At 30.2% G+C, this 14,426-nt stretch overlaps 1 protein-coding gene across 1 annotated transcript in view; it reads right to left on the minus strand.

Annotated features, from left to right (window-relative positions):
- Positions 1–246: 246 nt before the first annotated feature.
- LOC129907137 (hemicentin-2-like) overlaps positions 247–14,426 on the minus strand; it is a gene marked incomplete in the record, with an annotated part of 112,986 nt that continues 98,806 nt past the window's right edge. The window contains 2 exon segments of the mRNA XM_055983208.1: positions 247–433; positions 506–674. Coding sequence (XP_055839183.1) covers positions 324–433; positions 506–674 — 279 coding nt within the window.

Raw genomic sequence — 14,426 nt, forward strand, 5'->3', positions numbered from 1 at the left:
TAACAAGTTGAATGTTCGTGTCGCGTTTTCGTTTCATCTTGTTTCAAATCACTACGATACTAAAGAAGTTTTCACTTCAAAAACCTTCATCACACGAAATTGAAAATTTCGTTTCGCTTCAGCTGCGTTCTAGGCTCAAGTATTGAAAAAAAAATGTTCATAATTAATGATGCGTTATGGCGTTTCATTGGTGGAATGAAAAAATTCAGAAGCAGTACAGTGTAAACAAAATACAATACTAACCAATATTTTTCCGTCAGAACACTTTTAATGAATTAGAGGAGTGCAAATTTTTAGTAAACAAACTTAAAATTTTTTACATTTTAAATTAACATATGTATCGTAAAAAACAGTGGAAGGATAACTGCAGTTCTCGAGATCATTGCAATGGACCCTTTATCACTAGTATGTTGCATTGCAGCTGGATTTTCTCCTAAATTAAAATGAATAAAGATTTTTTATCACTTTTCTCTTTTTTTATTTTTAAAAAGAACTAGGCACTTACCATTTAATATGTGAACATTAACTGAGTAAGTATTAGCATTAGACGGAATGCAACAATATTTCCCAGAATCTCCGGGCCTAGCTCTCTGCACTAATAAGTATGATGTAGTTGTTTCTCCTTTTTCCGTTATTACAGAAACACCGCCCCGTGGAGAATCATAGTTTATTTTCTGAAAAAAAGCTTAGTTATGTTATGTAACCCAAGTCATAATGTATATAAATAACAACACTTCTTGCGGATTTTTCAGAAGATTTTTGTTGAACATTAACCAATCTGCCAACAATTTTGTTTTGACGTTATTAGGGTTTTCGGATTATCCGCGTTATATATAGAAATATAAAGTGAGTTCACTACTGTACTCACCCCGAAGGTTTCGCTTAAATATACAATGAGCGTGGTCATCCGAAAACCCTAATAATAGCCGTGCTTTATTGGTAACTCAGTACTTAGCTCAGTAAAACTTGCACGGGAAACAAAAACAAATGATTGTAAAGGATAAACAAAATTTTTGTATTTGTTCGTTTACAGAGAAATTTTTTTTACAAATTTATACATTTTTGACCTTTCAAGAATAAGTTTTATTAATAAATAAATAAAATTAATCAATTGTTGTTGTTTACAGCATAAAATGTTTTCTCAGTAAAATATTGAGTACCAATAAAACACGGCTAATGTCATGTGTTAACAACCGTGAAAACCTTAAAAGTTATACTATTGTTTTGTTTTGGTTGCTATGAATTTTACTTCTACATTAGTATTAGGTCTTTGAACGAATCATTTATATATCATTACATAAATCTGCCCTTGATTAAACTAGTTTACAAAAAAATAAAACATTTTTGGACACCAAGTGCCGTTATACTTTTGGTATAGAATTGAGCCAAGAAAACTCGAAAATCTTATCTAAAAAAATACTTATGGATAGGTTTTCGAGATATGATTTTTCAAAGTTTTTTGTCGTTTTTTCCAGCATACTTAGTATTCGGGCTATATCTTGAGTAATAAACAACTAATCTGAACAGAAAAACCGGTTCCTGAAAGCTGATCAACTAAGCAACAATTACTGGAATATCTTTTTTGGGTCACTCCTAAAGTTTAAGTGCATTGTATCAAAACACTTTAAAAAAATCGACTTTTTAAAGGAAATTTTTCCAAAAAAAGAGTTTCTTACTGACATACAAAATCTAAATCTTGCGAATTCTCATAGTTTTATATTTTTTATGTAGATAATTAAATTTCCTATCAATATGTACCCTTTAAAAAAAATATTAAAATTAAAATATTGTAAAAAACTTTCTGTTCAGATTAGTTGTTTATTACTCAAGATATAGCCCGAATACTAAGTATGCTGGAAAAAAAAAAACGACAAAAAACTTTGAAAAATTATATCTCGAAAACGTATCCATCGTAATTTTTTTTAAAGTGATTTCCGAGTTCCTGAGGTCAAAGTACGTAAGAAAAAACTAGTGGGATTGAGTGTCCATTTTGGCTGTAAACCAGTGTTATGAAAGTGGACTAGGTCACTGCTTAACGAATCTTGAATTTGAACGAATCATGTATATATCAATACATAAATGTGTTTTTAATTAGGAAAGTGGACTGAGTCACTGCACGACTGGGTCGGACGAACTTGATCTTAGGGTCCAAGTTGCTAGAATTTGTAGAACTTTTTATATAGAAATTTAGTAAATGTAACTTTTTTAGGTATATAAAAACAAAAAACAGAATTAAAAAAAAAACATAAAAATCGTTTTTCAAAATAATAAAACAACATCTGAAATAAAATTGCCCTCCAAAACAAGTATGCAATTTAATTTGTTTTATTAAGATGTATTTTTATTTAAAAAAAATAATTTTTTATAAATGATTTTTTGGAAAAAAAGTTTTAAAATAAAATTGATATGCCATTTTGTAGAGACCACAAATCAACATCTAAATCCGAAAATTCAAAATAATTCAATATCCGGTTTTCAAATTTTTTTTTTTAAACCAAAAATTAATTTTTTTTTAAATCCAAAAATTAATTTTCCTTTAAATTATGTTAATGCTTATTTACAAAATTTCGTTGTAATCAAATAAGTAGTTTCGGAGAAAATCGGATTTAAATAAAACGGTTCTATGGCAGGTACCGTTAATAATGATTTTCAAAAAAAAAGTTGATTGATAGACTTTGTCTTTAAACTTACACTTGATTTTTTTAAACAAAATTGTTGGAGCCGTTGTCGAGCAATTTCAACTTTACTAAAATTGTTATATGACGATTACCGTTATTTTTTGTCCAAAAAAATTAATGGAGAGTCGCTAAATAACGCTACATACCAAATTTGACATCAATCGGTTAATCCGTTTAGGCTGTATTATTATTATTATATTATTATTATTATTTTTAATTTTGAAAATGATCGTTCACCAGATGCAACACAGACCGCCATTGAAAGAAAAATTTGTAATATGATTGACATTGACATTAAATCATTACGGAAAATGTATTGCAGCAGGGTCTGCGGGTCATGTGCCATTTCTTCTTAAAAATGTAATTTCAAAGCTCTAATTTCGTTGAATAAATCCATTCCGTCGATGTCCGTTTGCCCACTATTAACATCTTTCAGCTTCAAATTTAACTGTTTACAGTATTTAATCATCGTCACTGCAATCAAACAAATGATCGCTAAAAAAACCAAACACATCTGCAAAACATTTTATCTCCTCAAAGAGTCAGTTCAATTCTCAAATTATTAAAAAACTATTCGTAAGCCCTTATTTTATTATAAACATAAATGTTTGCTGCCGTAATTTTCACTCATAACTTATTGGCGCTCATTGATATTTTTTATATGTGGTTTGACAGTTTTAGAGCCGTTATAAGCGCTTGGTGAATACTTTACTTAGAGACACAAAACATTTTTTTCTCCTTTCATCTGCGCCCTTGCCGGTGATTTTCTCAACTATGTATTTTTGCTGTTCTTTTCCGTTATAAAGGTTGTAAATGTTCAACAAAATATACAGATTTTTAGTAGATTGTGTGTGAGCATTACGTATACGTAGGTGAACGGCCAAATGCAAACACGTTGGATTAGGTTAAAGAACACATATTTTTTTTTCGTAGACTTGGAGAATACTCTATAAATAGATTTAGATCAGGGCTCTATTGCACCAACCACTTTGCACTTTGCATTTTGCAACTTTGCAAAACAATACTTTTCTGCAAAGTAAAAGTGCAAAGTGTTGCACCAAAATTAAAAGTTCCCCACTTTGCAATTTTTGATGTTTTTTTGCAAAGGAAAAAGTGCGGGCGTTGCACCAACTAAAAATGGAACTTTGAGTAACTTGAAAATTTGCAAAGTAAAGCAATAAATAGTTTCAACTTTTTTTCGTTGTTAAAAAAGGTTGAAATCTTCTTTTTTTTACTTAAACAACGATATCTTATGAAATTTTGTTGTACTTTACTCTATCACTTGTTATAGTTACTTAGGCTGTTGCTTTATTGTAATTTGTTTAAAGAAGAAAATAATAGAATTTTTAATATCAATACAATTTCATTATTTATTATTTTAACTTTAAATTGCAATCATTCTTTGAATGACGGATAATTTTGAATAAGGTGGTTGGCAATTCTAGAGGAGGCTATGTGGCCATGAAGCAGAGGGCAGAGATGTGTTCTTTATTTTACCATAGTTTACTTATGTTTATATTATCGAACTAAATGGTCTATTGTTTAGTTACAATTTCTAACTATTTGAAATGGTTCCTAAACTCCTTTTGAAGTGTCAAATAGTCACGATTCGTAACTTTTCCCAACTCACTTCCATGATACGAGTTTAGTGAGTTGTTGATTTAAGAAATAAGATGTTTGGTTTTCAAGACAATTCAAACATTTGTATTACTTTTATTAATCAGCGGAAAAATTAAGTTAAAATGGAATTTTGGAAATGATGGGAGAAAATGTATTTTGAATAAAAACATGATTTTCGGGGGTTGGGTACGATTGACCGCATTTTAAAATCTTGTTCTTAAAACGTCGCATCTTAAAATCTCGCATTATGAAATCTTTTTTATCGAAATCTCGCAATTTCAAAATCTCGTTTACCAAAATTTATAATCTCGCATTGAAATAAAATATTTATTAATTCGCACGCGCGAATTAACAAATATTTTATTTCAATTTGAGATTATAAACCTACATGATAACATCCCTCTTCTGTTTTTTTTTTCGTTTTGTTTTGAAGAGATAAATAGAAAAGGTTTGTTAACTGTCAGGCGCCTATGCCAGTTTTTTAAAGTGTTCAGGGTCAACAAAACATTTTTTTCTCCTTTCATCTGCGCCCTTGCTGGTGATTTTCTCAACTATGTATTTTTGCTGTTCTTTTCCGTTATAAAGGTTGTAAATGTTCAACAAAATATACAGATTTTTAGTAGATAGTGTGTGAGCATTACGTATACGTAGGTGAACGGCCAAATGCAAACACGTTGGATTAGGTTAAAGAACACATTTTTTTTTTCCGTAGACTTGGAGAATACTCTATAAATAGATTTAGATCAGGGCTCATTGCACCAACCACTTTGCACTTTGCATTTTGCAACTTTGCAAAACAATACTTTTCTGCAAAGTAAAAGTGCAAAGTGTTGCACCAAAAATTAAAAGTTCCCCACTTTGCAATTTTTGATGTTTTTTTGCAAAGGAAAAAGTGCGGGCGTTGCACCAACTAAAAATGGAACTTTGCGTAATTTGAAAATTTGCAAAGTAAAGCAATAAATAGTTTCAACTTTTTTTCGTTTTTAAAAAAGGTTGAAATCTTCTTTTTTTTACTTAACCTTCCGATAACAACACACTTTTTGGTTGTCCTAAAATTAAATAAAAAAAAAAAAAACACTTTTATGTATAATAAAAATTATATATTTGATCACAACACTTCATAGGGTTCAACAGAATCAGAAAATAGAAAACTCACAAAAAAAAAAATAATAATTGTATCTAAAAAAAACAAAGAAAGAAAAATCAAGCCTGGGGTGGTATATAAAAAATTTACACCCCTGTTGTCATCGGAAGGTTAAACAACGATATCTTATGAAATTTTATTGTACTTTACTCTATCATTTGTTATAGTTACTTAGGCTGTTGCTTTATTGTAATTTGTTTAATGAAGAAAATAATAGAATTTTTAATATCAATACAATTTCATTATTTATTATTTTAACTTTAAATTGCAATCATTCTTTGAATGACGGATAATTTGGAACAAGGTGGTTGGCAATTCTAGAGGAGGCTATGTGGCCATGAAGCAGAGGGCAGAGATGCGTTCTTTATTTTACCATAGTTTACTTATGTTTATATTATCGAACTAAATGGTATATTGTTTAGTTACAATTTCTAACTATTTGAAATGGTTCCTAAACTCCTTTTGAAGTGTCAAATAGTCACGATTCGTAACTTTTTCCAACTCACTTCCATGATACGAGTTTAGTGAGTTGTTGATTTAAGAAATAAGATGTTTGGTTTTCAAGACAATTCAAACATTTGTATTACTTTTATTAATCAGCGGAAAAATTAAGTTAAAATGGAATTTTGGAAATGATGGGAGAAAATGTATTTTGAATAAAAACATGATTTTCGGGGGTTGGGTACGATTGACCGCATTTTAAAATCTTGTTCTTAAAACGTCGCATCTTAAAATCTCGCATTATGAAATCTTTGTTATCGAAATCTCGCAATTTCAAAATCTCGTTTACCAAAATCTCGCAACATTAAAATCTCGCAAACTAAAATTTTGAAATTTATAATCTCGCATTGAAATAAAATATTTATTAATTCGCGCGCGCGAAGTTCAGGGTCAACTGTTGAATGTTGGAGTCAAAAGGACTTAATGCATGTGAATTTGTCGTATTCGACCTTCTCTTTTCATTTAATCTGTTGCTTATACAATTTGCTGCCAAAAAAGCAATTTAAATTTAAGATACTTGACGCTCTAAACTAATTCTTCTAATGCGAAATTTTGATATAGCAAGAATTTAATGAACTTGCGAGATTTTTTCTAAAATGCGAGATTTTAATATGCAGGATTTTGAAAATGTGAGATTTTGTTATGTGAGATGTTAAAAATGCGAAATTTTGCTTTGCGTGATTTTTGCAAAAATGCGAGATTTTGTTATAAGAGATTTTAGTTTGCGATCAATCGTACCGCTCCCATTTTCGGTTGTAATAAAGGAATTGGAATTATTCTAAAAAAAAATTCGTTTGACAGTTTATCATTATCTAACAACAAATCATTCCTAAATGATTTGTAAAAAGAACACAACAAATTCGAATAGTCTAGTAACCATAGTTAAATATTCCCAATAGTTTATTATTCCTAATTTCAAAATTCATTCTTAATTTTACATCAGTCACGTACCTATTACTATACTCTATCTTCGAAAAGTCATTCAAAGCGATTCATTTGAAATTATCATTTAACCCTTTCGTAAAAAATATTAAATTAAACAATTTTTTAGGTTACGGTGGCTAAATTGAAAGATAATAATGCCTAGTTACTGGATTATTACAAAAAGCTAGTCAAATATCACACCTTTAATTTTTTTTATCGAGAAAGGGATTGAAATTCACATTTTTTTTTTTTGCAAAAATAATTTTTTTATATATGGTCATAATTTTGAAAAAAAGATATAAAAAATGTTAATGCAGAAAGTGTTTTGTTTTTTTGCTTAGAAAAAGTAGCATACATTATAGTTTCATAAAAAGTTATTTTCTCAGTTCTCCGACTTTTTTTGGTGGTCATAGGCAGTGCATGTTACTTGCATGTAACATGAGAAAAACACATTAGTTTTGCTATTTATTATTTTGGAAAATAACCTTTTGCTATTCATATTTCTTAGTTGTGATGTTTTTGACCCGATAATACCGAAAAAACATTTTTTAATATTGATTTTCATAGCTTGGGTTCGAAAGGGTTAATATACCCGAACTTTACACGAGAAATGGCCATCCGCAAATGAAATTTTGTCTCCGCATATTACACGGTGTTACAAAAATGAGGTTTTAAAATATACGCGGGCGGAGACCTATTAGGTTTGGTAGAGCTAGTCGCACTGAATACGAAACGGTATTTGAAAATCCCCTAACACCCCCAAAATCTGGAGTTACGGGCAAAAAACGTTTTTTTGGACCTTCACCCATTGAAAAAATTCTAGCTTCGACAATTTTTTACCCATTTTCGATTTTTTTACAGTTTCTGATAGAAGATAAATATACCTTTTTAACAATGTATAAAACATGTGACTCGGTTAAACCACTTAGAATTTATAAGATGTCAAAGTTCAAAAATTCAATTTTTTTTGTCATTTGCCCAACTTCGGCATCAATTTAAAGTATATGTTTTCAAAACAACATGCTATTTAAAAATATATTCTAAGACTATATCTATTTCCCAATTGATCGAGGTATTTTTTATGAAAATCACTTCAAAATTGGCTTAGAAAAAAAAAATTTTCGATTTCAACCCAGATACAGAAATTCGAACTTTTAGGTATAGAACAAAAATGTTGTTTCGGCACGTAGTAGGATAAGTTGGGCGCCAGGATTTGATGAAGAGTTTTTGTAGAGGAGCTCAATACAAACATTTTTTTCTTTGGGAGGGTGGTCTATCTCCCCCCGTTTAGGTGGGAGGGGCATTTTTCTAAAAAAAAAATTATCAAAACAAAAAAAAAATTATTAAAAAACAACGGCAACACTTACAGTAATAAATGATACCATTTCCAAAAGGCAAAATTGTGCATTTAATTTTAATTTTTAAATCAATATAGTATTACCAATAGTTTTTGAAACAATCGATTTCAAAGTTAAAAATAGGGGAAAAAAATTTTTTTTAAACTCATTTTATACTATTTTTGTCCAGACTGTGAATTTTAGTAAATAAATTACTTAGACAGAAAACTGCCTCAATTAATTCCTTATCGAACAGTGAAAACTATATGTTTCTATGTCTTCTAGTTTTTGGGAAAATTAAAAAATTATTTTATCAGATTTTTCTTTTTACAAAATATTTTTTGTTTTTATTTTTCAATTTTCTCAAAAAATCGAAAATGGGTAAAAAATTGTCGAAGCTAGAATTTTTTCAATGGGTGAAGGTCCAAAAAACCGTTTTTTGCCCGTAACTCCAGATTTTGGGGGTGTTAGGGGATTTTCAAATACCGTTTCGTATTCAGTGCGACTGGCTCTACAAAACCTGATAGGTCTCCGCCCGCGTATATTTTGAGTGTTACACCGTGTTATTGCAAAGCTTTGCAGAATTTGATAGGGAAAGTGCAAAGTTTTTTTGGTTGGTGCAACGAAATCGAAGAATTCTCTGCAAATTGAATTGAGTACTTTGTGCTTTGCAAATTGGTGGTTGGTGCAACAAAATTTGCAAAGAAGGAATTTTTGTTTTACTTTTCAAAAAAATAATTTCGTCTTTGCAAATTGGAGTTTGGTGCAACAGAATTTGCAAAGTTAAAGTACAAATTTGCAAAATGCAAAGTGCAAAGTGGTTGGTGCAATAGGGTCCAGATCGATTTCTTAATTTTCCGCCCTAGGCGGTTGGCGTCCAATCGTGCGCCGCACATTTCGCACATATGGTAGCGGCGGCTATGCAGATTTACAGACTGACAGAGAAGCAAACGGACTTCCGGGACCCACTTATTTGGCATTCTCTATCATCATTATGTCATGGAAAAATGTTCTCAACTTTTTTTTTGTATGAATGCATAACTTGATATAAATAGTACCTACATATGTATATCGCAAGTAAAAAACTTATACAATACCTATGACGCAAGTAAAAAACTTATTACAATTTTAAGTTTTAACTTCATTTAAAAGCGAAATTGCTGTAATTAAACCTGTTTTAAAAAAGAAATACCATCAAATTGTTTAAGTAAAATTATTAAATTAGTTTTTCGTGAAACCATGCCAAAAGTGACTTAGTCCACTTTCATAATTAGGGGCACATATTATAGTAAGGGAGACCGGGCCCAAAAGTAACTTTTTTACTTTTGGGGTTCCTGCTCCTGTAATTGTTGGAATAGTAAATATCAAAATGTGCCTTCTCAAATATTAGTTTTTTATCTAGAAAAGGATGCAGTTAAGTTTTGATAAATGGAAAAATTCACGTAGGTAGCTGTGATAGTTTTTCTAAGATTCTGCCCTTGTTACTTTCGTCCTATATGTCCAGGACGAAAGTAACACGCTCTGGGGACAAAAGTAACACAATAATTAAAAATAGTCTATTGAATAGACCCTTTTGGATGGAACAAATTCGTTCAAGACTTTTTATTGGCGATTATGATTCCTTGGCATACAAGAATACTCCAGCCAAAAGTGCTACTAAATCCGTTGGTGCATTTCTGAGAAAACGGCAGCACTGGTCGGTTTTCAGTTTTTTTGATTTAACTCGAAAACCAAGCCTGACTTTGAAATGGTTCAAAGACACTTTTCATAGCAAATTAAATTTTCTGTCAAGTTAAGATGGTTAATAAATTTTAAAAATTATTTTTGACTAAAATTCTAACCTAAAATCAAAGAAAAAAAAGTTAAAAAATTGACAATTTTATTTTTTCTTACTAAATCAAGGGGCATTTTGTGTATTTAGCCGGGACGTCCAAACTTTGTACTAATGAAATAAAGTAGAGGTAAAATCCTTTGATAATATGCAATTTTTGTCAAGAAACAACTTAAATGTACCTATTCAAAAATTAGCACTTTTTCTAAATTTCTGACTTTTTTAGTTAAAAGCAAGTTTTTAAAACTCGATAAAATCGTATTAATTGGTAACTTTTTGACTTTTAAAGTAAGCATACTTCGAAGGATTGATTTAATATAAACTAAATATGGCAAACAAAAAAATTTATTTGCATCCTTATGGCCTTTTGTGCAATTTTGTGTATGTGCATTTTTATAAATACGGGTTGAATGGATGGACGGAGAGCCATTAGCTTTGGTCTATTGCATAGAAGAACATTTAATACCAACTCTTTTACTGTTTTCAATGGCCTGAAAAACAATTCTTGAAAAATCTGCGACCAACGAAAAGTTTCTCTTGAAAAACGAAAACAATACTCTAATGAGTTTGAAACAAAATAGCTCAGGCAAATTAGTAAATCCAATTGCACTTTTCGCGGGATAAATTTTTTTCATGGAACGTGTTTAGGTGAATGTCCTTATAGTAAAAGTGAATTTTTTGGGATGATAAGATATCGGGAACAGCCGCCATCTTGGAAAAGAGGTCGGTGCCGTTTTTATTTTATAACTCCATTTTTACTCATTTAAACCAAAAATGTCCAAGGATAGACTTATTATAAATTGAATTATCTAAAAAATGATATACAAATGAATTCCGTGAACTGGTTAAATTCAATTTTATAGTCGGTCAAAGTCCAGGTTCTTCTCGCAAGGTTAAGACAATATGACATTTTTCCAAATATCTGAAGAACTTTTTATTTGTTTGGGATTTTCTTAAAGAATGAATTATAGCACTTTTAAATATCTATAAAATGAGCCCTTTCTCGGCACATATTATAGTAAGGGAGACCGGGCCCAAAAGTAACTTTTTTACTTTTGGGGTTCCTGCTCCTGTAATTGTTGGAATAGTAAATATCAAAATGTGCCTTCTCAAATATTAGTTTTTTATCTAGAAAAGGATGCAGTTAAGTTTTGATAAATGGAAAAATTCACGTAGGTAGCTGTGATAGTTTTTCTAAGATTCTGCCCTTGTTACTTTCGTCCTATATGTCCAGGACGAAAGTAACACGCTCTGGGGACAAAAGTAACACAATAATTAAAAATAGTCTATTGAATAGACCCTTTTGGATGGAAGAAATTCGTTCAAGAGTTTTTATTGCTGATTATGATTCCTTGGCATACAAGAATACTCCAGCCAAAAGTGCTACTAAATCCGTTGGTGCATTTCTGAGAAAACGGCAACACTGGTCGGTTTTCAGTTTTTTTGATTTAACTCGAAAACCAAGCCTGACTTTGAAATGGTTCAAAGACACTTTTCATAGCAAATTAAATTTTCTGTCAAGTTAAGATGGTTAATAAATTTTAAAAATTATTTTTGACTAAAATTCTAACCTAAAATCAAAGAAAAAAAAGTTAAAAAATTGACAATTTTATTTTTTCTTACTAAATCAAGGGGCATTTTGTGTATGTAGCCGGGACGTCCAAACTTTGTACTAATGAAATAAAGTAGAGGTAAAATCCTTTGATAATATGCAATTTTAATTTTTTTTTGTCAAGAAACAACTTAAATGTACCTATTCAAAAATTTGCACTTTTTCTAAATTTCTGACTTTTTTAGTTAAAAGCAAGTTTTTAAAACTCGATAAAATCGTATTAATTGGTAACTTTTTGACTTTTAAAGTAAACATACTTCGAAGGATTGATTTAATATAAACTAAATATGGCAAACAAAAAAATTTATTTGCATCCTTATGGCCTTTTGTGCAATTTTGTGTATGTGCATTTTTATAAATACGGGTTGAATGGATGGACGGAGAGCCATTAGCTTTGGTCTATTGCATAGAAGAACATTTAATACCAACTCTTTTACTGTTTTCAATGGCCTGAAAAACAATTCTTGAAAAATCTGCGACCAACGAAAAGTTTCTCTTGAAAAACGAAAACAATACTCTAATGAGTTTGAAACAAAATAGCTCAGGCAAATTAGTAAATCCAATTGCACTTTTCGCGGGATAAATTTTTTTCATGGAACGTGTTTAGGTGAATGTCCTTATAGTAAAAGTGAATTTTTTGGGATGATAAGATATCGGGAACAGCCGCCATCTTGGAAAAGAGGTCGGTGCCGTTTTTATTTTATAACTCCATTTTTACTCATTTAAACCAAAAATGTCCAAGGATAGACTTATTATAAATTAAATTATCTAAAAAATGATATACAAATGAATTCCGTGAACTGGTTAAATTCAATTTTATAGTCGGTCAAAGTCCAGGTTCTTCTCGCAAGGTTAAGACAATATGACATTTTTCCAAATATCTGAAGAACTTTTTATTTGTTTGGGATTTTCTTAAAGAATGAATTATAGCACTTTTAATTATCGATGAAATGAACCCTTTATTGTTTTTGTAACCATCACATTGCAGAAGCAACCAAACGTCGAAGTCATGATATACGATTTTTTAACTGAACATTTCAATAGTTCAAATAAACAATCAAAAATTAAACACAATAGTCTCGAAAACATAACGGCTTACACGCCTCATATCTTGAGTTATACTTATCGTAATGCTGAGATTGAGTTGTTCATGTTTAGGAAAAATGACAGGGCATCAGTTCTTATATTTAGAATTATAAATAATGTCACTTTAGCTTATTCACATTAATTGGAAAATTCACTTCATTTAAAACCTCGAAAACCATATAAAGGTTAACATTAAAGATTTCAAACTTTGAATTCAATATTAAGACGAATATAGTTAAAAAACTGTTTACTTATATTTTGGTTATGCCTCCATTTCAAAAATTTGCTCGATCTCATAGAAGAAAACTTGTTATTTTCTCACTTTTGACTAGTAGAATGTGAGCTTCGACGTTAGGTGGCTCATACATTATGTTGGTTACAGTTACGAGAAAGGGCTCATTTTATAGATATTTAAAAGTGCTATAATTCATTCTTTAAGAAAATCCCAAACAAATAAAAAGTTCTTCGGATATTTGAAAAAATGTCATATTGTCTTAACCTTGCGAGAAGAACATGCACTTTGACCGACTATAAAATTGAATTTAACTAGTTCACGGAATTCATTTGTATATCATTTTTTAGATAATTTAATTTATAATAAGTCTATCCTTGGACATTTTTGGTTTAAATGAGTAAAAATGGAGTTATAAAATAAAAACGGCACCGACCTCTTTTCCAAGATGGCGGCTGTTTCCGATATCTTATCATCCCAAAAAATTCACTTTTACTATTAGGACATTCACCTAAACACGTTCCATGAAAAAAATTTATCCCGCGAAAAGTGCAATTGGGTTTACTAATTTGCCTGAGCTATTTTGTTTCAAACTCATTAGAGTATTGTTTTCGTTTTTCAAGAGAAACTTTTCGTTGGTCGCAGATTTTTCAAGAATTGTTTTTCAGGCCATTGAAAACAGTAAAAGAGTTGGTATTAAATGTTCTTCTATGCAATAGACCAAAGCTAATGGCTCTCCGTCCATCCATTCAACCCGTATTTATAAAAATGCACATACACAAAATTGCACAAAAGGCCATAAGGATGCAAATAAATTTTTTTGTTTGCCATATTTAGTTTATATTAAATCAATCCTTCGAAGTATGCTTACTTTAAAAGTCAAAAAGTTACCAATTAATACGATTTTATCGAGTTTTAAAAACTTGCTTTTAACTAAAAAAGTCAGAAATTTAGAAAAAGTGCTAATTTTTGAATAGGTACATTTAAGTTGTTTCTTGACAAAAAAAAATTAAAATTGCATATTATCAAAGGATTTTACCTCTACTTTATTTCATTAGTAAAAAGTTTGGACGTCCCGGCTACATACACAAAATGCCCCTTGATTTAGTAAGAAAAAATAAAATTGTCAATTTTTTAACTTTTTTTTCTTTGATTTTAGGTTAGAATTTTAGTCAAAAATAATTTTTAAAATTTATTAACCATCTTAACTTGACAGAAAATTTAATTTGCTATGAAAAGTGTCTTTGAACCATTTCAAAGTCAGGCTTGGTTTTCGAGTTAAATCAAAAAAACTGAAAACCGACCAGTGCTGCCGTTTTCTCAGAAATGCACCAACGGATTTAGTAGCACTTTTGGCTGGAGTATTCTTGTATGCCAAGGAATCATAATCGCCAATAAAAAGTCTTGAACGAATTTGTTCTATTTTTGCTCTGGAGCTCGGGTCTATTAAATAGACTAAAA

The sequence above is a fragment of the Episyrphus balteatus genome, chromosome 1 (assembly GCF_945859705.1).
Source record: "Episyrphus balteatus chromosome 1, idEpiBalt1.1, whole genome shotgun sequence".
NCBI classification, from domain to species: domain Eukaryota; kingdom Metazoa; phylum Arthropoda; class Insecta; order Diptera; family Syrphidae; genus Episyrphus; species Episyrphus balteatus.